Source organism: Danio aesculapii, chromosome 5, assembly GCF_903798145.1.
Source record: "Danio aesculapii chromosome 5, fDanAes4.1, whole genome shotgun sequence".
NCBI classification, from domain to species: Eukaryota; Metazoa; Chordata; class Actinopteri; order Cypriniformes; family Danionidae; genus Danio; species Danio aesculapii.
In genome coordinates this window covers 30,097,796-30,108,144 of record NC_079439.1, presented here as the reverse complement: position 1 = coordinate 30,108,144, position 10,349 = coordinate 30,097,796, and the positions used below count along the sequence as shown (strand labels likewise).

The following is a 10,349-nucleotide window of genomic DNA, read 5'->3' as shown; positions in this document are numbered from 1 at the left end:
ACCACTGTGCTTTTTGGTTTACATTCAGAGAAGTGGTTTAACGTACTGGCAGAAACAAATCATGAATGATTCAAAACTGATTGGAAATAAGCATAAGGGAAATTGCGCATATATTCAAATGAATTTAAACTTACAATTCAAATTGCAAAATAATATCATAAATGTGTTCTCCCAATGTTTTGGAACACAGATTGAATTTGAATTGTAAGGAGTGACAATTTTGTGAAGCAGATCTAGAATCATTGGAGCATGCATTTCATTTATGAAATTGTCAAAATTATCAAATTATCCTGCTATTAAAAAATTATTTATTGCCATTTTAAAAAGTTTGCAAAAAAGTTGTTGAAGGATTTTGTTTAACACTACTTGGGCTATGAAAATAAAATGGTGCTCTTATTTTGCAGTATAAGTTGATTTTGCAATATACCCTTGAAATAAATTGAAATACTATCAAAATGCATTGTGATTAATTTGTTGAGAGGTAAAAAAGGGAAACGGGCATGGACCGGGAAAGCGATTTTGCATTTGGTGTGTTCAGTTATATAGTTATAGTTATATAATTATAGTTATATAGTTGCTAAGTGTTATTTTTGATTGTGTTTCCCATTTGGTGTGTGTGTAAATTTTGACTTTTGTTTGTTGTTTACCCATCCATGTTTTTCCCTGTAATTTTGTTTTTGGTTTGTTTGTTATTGTAAATATTGTACTCTGTATATACCTAGACAGTGAGTAGCAGTAGGGGTTGGATGCTACACTTTTCTGTAAATATTTTCTCCTGTTTTTTCTTTATAGTCAGGGAGGTAGGAGTAGTTTTTGTATTTTTTTCTGTTATTTTGTTTGGTTCTAGGTAGTGTACTTTTTGTTTATTATTTTTCCCGTGGGTCCTCTCTGACAAATAAACGGACCAGACTTCAAGGGTTCATAAAAGTTATTTTATTTGTCGAGTGTTTTATTTATGTTGCGTCCTTGCCCCTAGACTAGGGTCATAATAAAATGTTCTTATTTTGCTTGTAGCGATTTTTCAAAACATTTATGAAACTGCTCTTTTTGCAAAACATTTTTCCTAATGTTTACTGATGTTACCAATTAACTACAAATTGTAATTAGTGCTCATTTAGTGGGATAAAAGCAAAATGTCTCAAGTATGTAGAGTATTTCATTTATGAAAACTTGAAAGGCATTTTTCTGATATTTAATAGAACGTTGAAAAACATTTTATTTTTAAAATCCCAACAATTTTCCTGCAATTTAAAAATGAAATGGTGCCGTTTCATACAAATAGATAAATTGTGTAACAAAATATCCTTCAGTGAACCGATTTTCATAAAGTATTCTTTAAATATTCACCCTTTGAATGTTTTATTTATTTGTATTTATTGCAAAAAAAAATACCACATACATAATTTCTTATGTTTATGTATTATTTCTTGTAGCTGGTCCCTCTTTTAAAACTGTATTTAACCTTGGGTAAAAGGAACATTTAAGATTTGTAAATTTAAATTGTAAATTTTACTTAAAGGGCACCTATTTTACCCCTTTTCAAGATTAAAAATAAGTCTTTTGTGTCTCCACAATGTGTCTGTAAAGTTTCACATTATTAATAATACATTACAATAAAAATACCCATCAGACTGTTTATTATACCTTTGTGTATACTGGAAATTTGAGCTGTTTTGACTTTGTAGCTGTTTTGGTGCCTGTGCCTTTAATGCAAATTAGCTGCATCTCCTCCCCCACCATTCCTACGTGCCTGTCAGAGCCAAAAAGATTGCTCACTAATGCTATGATGGGTGTAGCTTCTTCTGCTGCATCTCATGCATAAGCAGCACAGTGAAAGACAAAAATGAAGCAGATCTGCCTTACTACAGTAACAACCTTCCCAGCGGTTATTTGATGTATTTGTTGTGGAGATAATTCAAGCCTTTCTACAACGAGTTATACACAATGTCGTTATAAAGTTTGTGCGCTCGATCGCCTGCCCACACGCAAGCACGCATGCGCGTTTAGCGTTGCACTGTTTTTGCATGCCAAATGTGACAGGATACACGTTAATGTCCACTGCTGTATGGAGATCTGTTTTTTTAATGTACAAAATAAACCTGTCCACAAACCAGGATTGAAACATCTTCTTTTATAATTGTACTGACATGCAGCTGTGGTGATGAATTACAGCAATTTTACTGTCTTTATTAAAATCATGCACTGTTTTAAAAATGTTTTAAACTTGTAAGTCATTCTAGAGGTGCTGCTGAACACAGAGAGCTGAAGAGATTGTTTAATCCCAGTTGCTTTGTGTCTTGTGGACGTCTTGTCTTGTGGATATGATTATACATGTTACTATAGAGACATGTTAATACGCGGCTGTCAATCAATTCGGTGGACGGAGAAACCGCACTCCTATGTCACGTTGCGGTGGGCCTTAAAATGAGAGGGATTTGGATCCTATATTTAACGTCAGAACATTTTTAAAAAGAGACTTATTGTATTTCCTTCACTCCAATATGACTGTTGTATGACATATGACACACTATACCTACACACAATTCTGTCCAAACCGCTTACAAAAGATGATTTTCATCATAGGTGCCCTTTAAAAGCACTTTTGATGCACAACTATTTAATGACTGCTACATACTGGAGGAAAGAAAAGCACAGGTTGCCATACCTGGTGGTGAAAGAGTACATTCTCCTCCAAGGCAACGCCACAAAACTCACAAGGAATGAGCATGTCGCCCTCAACTGGGCTGGAGGAGGAACTGTAGGAGATTGGAGAAACGGAGAGAGGCAGGGTGGGTGGACTGGGTGTTCGAGGATGAATGACATGGCTAGTCCCTTGAGGGATGATGTCTTCATATTGGAGAGAAGGAACTTGTTTACTGAAGGAAGCGATAGCAGAGGCCGGACTGCAGCCGGTCTGGAAGACAAAAACAGAATATTTACTTCACGCCAGCCACTAAACGAAAAATCCCAAAACAAGTGACTTGAAAAACACAGCCCTCTTGTACAGCCATAGAAAGAGGAGACGAATCTGATCAGGGTTCGGCCTGTGGGAGAACCTAGAGGGCTGAAATTCGAGGAGGTTCCCATGGAAACTAAACACCACATTGTGAAACAATAGTGACCTGACAAGAAGGAATGGAGTGGGAGATTCAACATCAGGGCTGACATTACAATAGCCTGCTGTGAAAAACATGGCTTATGCTGTACTCTGTTAGCGTAGACATGTAAATGCACTTAAAAGAATTGACTCTAGAGGCACCATGATGACTGATAGGCACCACTGTCCAGTTCTATAGAGACACAAGAGGCTTTAATATCAAGCCAAGAGGGAGTTTACGCTGATGGGATGATTGAGGCCTCATCACTTACCTGGTGTAAGATAAGGTCTTCCTCTGGAAAGAGCTCTTCACAGAACTCACAAGGCAGCATGATGTTTGAGGAAGGGCTTTGGCCCAGGTTTGTGTGGGTTTTAGGGTGAGCTGTGGTGCAGTTCTTGCTGGTGTTGGAGGAGAGCTGGGAAGTGAGATTGCTATGCGCTGGAGTCCTTCCCATGCGTTGGTCCCACACATCAGTCCACACACCCTCTTGTCGGGGGTCCTCCAAGTCACCTTCAGTCTGCAGGCTGAGGGCTAGCATGTAGTCCAGACTGGAAGACTCGTAGTCTGGCAGTTGTCCCAGAGACCACAGCAGGCTGTTGTTGTTGTTCCCCAGCTCTGTTTCCTGATCCAGCACTGAGGAAATGAGCAGAGTGGAAGGTTAGTTCTCCCCCCGAGCATCCTGTAAAATCTCAGCCAAAGCTCCTGTAATATTCTGCTGTATGCCTAAAACTCATTCAAAGCCTATTGTTTATTGTAGGGATAAACTGGTATTGCATTTGGCCTACACAATACTCAGAATATTAACTTTCAATTTATTAACTTTTGCACAAAGTACAGTATTTACATCACCTAAACGGCATTAAACAGTTTCTGTAAACAGTCTGTGGAGTGACTATGACCAAAGTTCCTTTAAGGCAAGTGATTTCACTTGTTGGCCATCTTTGAAACGCCTCTCAGGAAGTATGCTTGGGCATTCTGCCGGAATGTGGAAACATCAAATTCTCCAAAACTGCTTGCCAAGCTTACGATTGAATTTCATAATAGAAATCACCAATAAAATTAAACGACATCCACCTCTTTAGTATCATTTCTAATTTCGTCTGGTCCGAGCCCCTCCCCCAGAATATCATCAGTCGATGATGGGCTCCTGTACTATAAGGTGGGCATATTCGCTATATTGACAGTTACACCTTTCCCCATTCAAAAAGATACGAGTAACATGTCTTGTGTGTTCTATAGTCTTTACTAAGACTGAATAGTCTAGCTCTAAATCGATACTTTTTGTTTTGATTATTTTGTGAAGTTGTTAAACAAACGGTGGTTCTTGCCACTTTCTTACCACAATGAGTATGAGTTTGAACCATTGCTATAGTAGCAGCGTCCCACACATTTCCAGAGTAAACACCGGCAAAGAAACTTGACACAGTGAAGCATAGAAACCCCACTGCCAACTAGCATTTTAGAAGATTTTGCAGATTAACACAGACAGAAAGCAGAAGTATAAATGCTTCCAATGACATTGACTAAGTGCATGGGATGCGCCCTGGGTACAGGGATCACTCGACAATGATGCATAATTTGGGCTTTGGGAAGATTAGGCCCATTCTTCTGGAGCATGCTACTCAACTCTTTGCTTAAACTCTTGTTCTGTCCAGACTGGACTATTGGGATACACTCTTGGCAGGCATTTTAGCCAGTATTGTCTATATGTGGCAGCAAGAGTGGAAGTTAAAGAGAAGAAAAGACGGCAGGTCATAGCTCTGTTCATCAGTTTGCAGTAGTTGCCAACTGGCAATCACAAACGTCACATCAAGCCATTGACGTTTGCTTACAATACAGCCACTGGCTGTGATTTCCCTTTTAACTAAATTAACTACTTCAGATCTCTGTCTACTGCAGAAGCTTCCATTCTGCTCATGATGTGCCAAACAAAGAGCCATAAAATCACTTTTACCTTAACTGTTCTCTGCTGGTGGAATGACCAGCCTAACTTGACCCAAGCAGCTGGATCTAGCAATTTTCACACTTTTCTATTTCCGTTCATTCATTCAACTTTTGTGTGAAAGTACTGTGCTAGACTAACTGGGACTTGTCACAGCAACTACATATCGTTGGTCTGAATGCTTCTATTGTCCTCATTTGAAAGTCGCTCTGGATAAAAAAAACGTCTGAAAAGCAATTAAAGTAGATGTATGGCTTGTTTTGCAGGAAAATTAGGGCTGCTTTGTGGCACCCCAAAATTCTGTATACAGGCACAATGCAGCATAAAAGCCAGGCTGGACTATATTTGCTCTGACCCACCTCAGTACCTAGTATAGCAGCATGCAGTTATGTTTAAAAGTATATCTGTCACCTATGGCTGCATTAAATACATCAATTGCCAATTCAGAAGTACTTCTGTGCCAACTTTGCTATGGAAAAAAAAACTAAAATGGCAGAAATAAGCATGCACAATCAAAGCCATAGATTAGGATAGATAAGAGTCTTGTATAGGCAGATAACCAATATATTATGCATTTTACTCTAAATGTTGTTTCTAAATACTTATTAAAACAGCTTGACTAATACATACAATAAGCAAATTCATTGTTCCTCGTTTCTGTGTTTCTCCTGGTTCCTCCTCTCACTGTTCCTCTGGTACTGTTATGCAGTCTGTCCTCAATGGGTCGTGGTGGACCTCTGCGGTCTGCTGCCCCGGTGTTGTTATTATTGTGGCTCCTCTCCTGGGCCCTCAATAGGTTGTGGATGGAATGTGCCTCAAACCATGCTCCAGGAGACTGGGACCCTGCCCTACTACTGTGCCTTTCCTCAGGTGGAGTCAGACTTCCGCATAGGGCTGGATGGATTTGTTGTTCTCTCAGCATAACATTGCACTTGCAGATGGGACAGGGCTCTGTGCGGGTCCCGCAGTACTCCTCGTGCTCTTTAGCTTGAAAGGAGGCCAGCTCTAGATCACAGAACTGACATGGAACCAGTCGATGACTGCATTCTGACCTCTGAGAGGAACAAGAAATCGTCAAATCTACAGAATTCATCAATGAAAACGATAAGCAAAGCTGTTCATAATGTACAACAGTACCTGGTGGGTCTCCAAGAACCTTTTTTCTATTTTTAATCCACATTTGCACTGTTCCTGTAAAAAGAGGTTAAGGTTGGTATTTTAAAACCTATGGTGAAGGACAACAATTTGAATATGGATACCATTATTAATGTTATGCTATATAAAACAAGTCATATAGTACTTGTCAAAAATTGGAATCCTTAAAGGGATAGTTCACTACAAAAAATGAAAATTGTGTCATCATCATTTACTTACAATTTACTTGTTTCAGACCTCTGAGATTCTTCTGTCAAATGCAAAATAAGATATTTTGAAAAAAGGTGGAAAACTGTAATCATGGACTTCCATAGTATTTGTATTGGTATTTTTCCTACGATGGAAGTGGTTAACTTACAGGTTTTCAGCTTTCTTCAAAATAGCTTCTTTTGTGTTCAACAGAAGAACAGAACTTCATAAAGGTTCGTAGATTTTCATTTTTGGGTGAACTAGATTAGGTGTTTTTTCTGCTCACCAATTGATTTGATCAGAGATCCATTTATTTGATCAGAGATCAAATAAATCTAATATTATGAAATATGTTGTGTATTCGTGTGATTCAACACTTAAGCATTATTATTCCTGTCATCAGTGTCACATGACCAGAAATCATTCTTATATGCGGATCAATTATTATTAGTGCTCAACCATTAATAGTGATTCTACTTCTTTTTATTATCAATGTTTAATTATATGCATATTTTTGTGTAAACTGCAATGCATTTTACTTTTCAGGATTTTAGAATGATAGAAAGTTCAAAATAACAGCACTGCTTTGAAATAATAACAAAAAACAACAACTTTTGTTTGCTTTTTGTTATAAATGTTTTCACATAATAAATTACAAATATTTTAAGTTGTTTGAAATTATACAGCATAATATACATTTTTATTTTATCCTTGATCAAATAATACATACTTATTGCTTAATACAGCAAAAATATATTTCTTTCAAACTTTTGATTGGCACTGACTTTTTTACGGTTTTAATTGCATAAAAATAAGAATAGCAATATTTTCTTCACTATTGTAAAGTATATTCTACTGAAATCTCTTTAGAACAAAAATGTAGGGAAATTCTTTTTTTTGTTGGATTATTGTTCAGGGAGGGAATATTGTCCCACCCTTGTATAGCTGCACCATTCATCAGAGAATCATCAGTCATTGTAAGGCAGAGTTTAAAGCTACAATACCCAACCATTATCACTCTAGAACTTAAATGCATGTATAAAACCATATTGAAGAACACTGTAACCAGAGCTATTTTTCTCTGTTTATAGATACGATGAATCACAGGCACTGGACTACTCTTCAGAGATCAGTCCAAAATAACTAAAATACTTTGAATCTAAACACTTATTACAGGCTCACCATAGAGATGAAAGACAAAAACACATTTTTTAAAGTTGCATAGTGCAGCTTTCAATAAGAAATTTAGATTAAAGATTACAATGGCACATATTGAAAATATTTTGGAAAGTGTGTTATGTCATTTTGGACTCCCTGATGATACAGTTAAACAAATTTTTGTGTTCTCCTGAATGAATGTGTATTTTTGGATGAAGGGTAAGCAAACTTTTTATATAGAATTTTATTTTATTTTGGGGGGAAATAACACTAAACCAGGGATGCCCAAACTCCAGGGCCAGTATCCAGCTTGATTAGATGGTTATGGTGTGTCTGACTGGGGTTGGAACAAAATTTTGAAGGACGCAGGCCCTCTGCACTAAACACTGGATTATACTGGACTGTACATCTATTTTTCAGTCCTTTTTTCCTTGAACTGTTTATTTTCTTATTTCTGCATTATTAAAAGATTCCTTGGGGATATTAAGACATATCAAATCAATTAATCATACATCCTGGCTTGACTTTACCTCTGCATGGTCCATCTCTTTGTGCTGCACAAGCTCAGCATGAGGAAAAGGCTCCTGGCACACTTCACACAGAGCAATGTTCCTCCGACAGTGAATCTCATGTGTTGTAAAGTTGGCTTCTGGAATGTTATGCTTGCTACAGACAGACAGCATATCAGGGTTAGGATTTTTTTTCTTTCACAATGTTGGCTCATATAAGGTAGTGATCTTTAAACACCAACATTGCTATTAAGCCCTTGACTTAGTGATAACTCTGAGAGAATTATCCCAGAAAGCATAACAGAAAGTAGTATTAGGTGTTAAAGCATTCGCCGAAACTGAAACTACACTGTAAACAATGCAGGGTTCCACACAATCCATTCATGTTGTCCCAACACAAATTGATTAAGTTAACTTAACACTTTTAACAAATTTTTTGTGGATTGAACATAAATTAAGTTGTCCCAATGAAATCTCAAGTATTATGTTGTTTCACCTCATTATATATATATATATATATATATATATATATATATATATATATATATATATATATATATATATATATATATATTTACATACATACATATATAGATATAGATTTTTTTTTGTGTAGAAAACAGCATTCCTTATACAAAGGGATAGTTCACCCGAAAACAAAATTACATCACTCATTGAACTTTGTTACAAAACCTGTATGAAAATAATGATGTGATGCAAGATAATGCATTATAACATTATTAACGTTATATAATGTTGCTAGAGAATGACGAAGTCAGTGACACACCACTTTCATTTGGAATATAAGGATGAAAATGAAAGTGAAATGGACACCGAGGGTCTCTCTGCCCAACATTCTCCTTTGTGCTAAACCGAAAAAGCATTTGGGTAAGTACATGACAACTTTATTTCATTTACTGAATTAATTCATTCTTACCAATTACTGCAAAATTGTGTGTTTTCTTCGGCCATTGTCTGAGAAGAAAGCAATAATTAATCGAGTTCTTCACCCCATGAAACATTCGTGCATAAGTTACGTAAAATATTAATATTTAAACAGGGGAAATTCACCGAAGTTAAACAAACATTGAATTTCTCTTCTCAGTGACTTAAATTGCTGTGAACCCTCACTGAAACTGAACAGACTGGAGATAACGTTACTGTAGTAGTTCTTTAAAAACCAACGTAAGCACTGAGACTGCACGTTATACAGTTATTATGTATAATTTTCCCACAAACATGTTAGGATTAGACATACTAACGTTAGCCTACACTTTTAACGTTACCTTTTTATGTCTGAAGCTTGTTAGCAACCACCTGAAGCTGCAGTTTACAGAAGTAAACTCTTCACTAGTACAGTTCGTCCTTTTTCTCGGTCCAAGAAGCAATCATTCATTGATATCAAACCAGTTAACTGTATTCGGTCCACATATTCTGTGCACAATAGCAGCTTTAAGGTCTAAGTGGTTTAAACTAAATTTCCGGACTGCCATAGCGAAAAGTGTTCATTGCTGGTCAGCTATAACGCTCCTGTAGCGCTTGGTCATATGGCTGGAGTCATTAGACACTGTATATCTACACAGAAACAAGTAATATATTAATAGCGACAAGAGGTAGATCTGTGCCGAGTACGGTTATTCAGCTTTCGTTTCATGACACAGTAATGTACACTATCAGCGATAGGCGGTCTCCGCGAAAACAGCAACACTGACAGATGGTGACGGAGATATTGTTGTGGATATTTTCAAAATAAAAGGGGAAGATGCTCTGACAAAACATCGCAAATAATCATTAGTCAACAATAAGGTAAAATGGCTCTGTTGCAAAATATGATGCATGTGTATTTGTCGTATTATTTTTATGTCTACATGTACCCAAATAAAACAGTTATAGATTACAAAAATATGTTTATCTAATGTATTTATTTAAAGTACAGTTTGTAATTTTTAAATAAACAATACTAAATTTGCAAGCAACCATTTGAATTAGAGCAGTACAGCACCATACTGTTTGTTTGATAGATTAAAATGGTTCATCATTTACTAATGCATTATTGAAATCCAAATGTCTGCTTGTTAGCATTAGTTAATGCAATGTGAGTTAACATTAACTAACATTAAACAACTTAATTTTCATAAAACACTAATGTTAACAAAATGAGTATATGCTGTAATAAATGTACTGTTTATTGTTGGGGCTGGCAAATATCATTAACTAATACAACCTTAAAAGAAAGTCCAAACTGCTATAGCCATTGACATCTATAGTATGAGAAAAATATGGATGTCAGCGCTTACT

The 10,349-nt window shown here is 36.5% G+C and overlaps 1 protein-coding gene across 1 annotated transcript in view; it reads right to left on the bottom strand.

Moving 5' to 3' along the window:
- The window catches only part of trafd1 (TRAF-type zinc finger domain containing 1), an 11,661-nt gene extending 1,900 nt beyond the window's left edge, over positions 1–9,761 (bottom strand). The window contains exons 1-7 of the mRNA XM_056456789.1: positions 9,338–9,761; positions 8,989–9,026; positions 8,073–8,208; positions 6,178–6,231; positions 5,671–6,094; positions 3,370–3,731; positions 2,666–2,914 (exon numbers count right to left, since the gene is read on the bottom strand). Coding sequence (XP_056312764.1) covers positions 2,666–2,914; positions 3,370–3,731; positions 5,671–6,094; positions 6,178–6,231; positions 8,073–8,208; positions 8,989–9,023 — 1,260 coding nt within the window. The 5' untranslated portion in view covers positions 9,024–9,026; positions 9,338–9,761. The remainder of the gene's footprint in view (positions 1–2,665; positions 2,915–3,369; positions 3,732–5,670; positions 6,095–6,177; positions 6,232–8,072; positions 8,209–8,988; positions 9,027–9,337) is intronic.
- Positions 9,762–10,349: the final 588 nt, after the last annotated feature.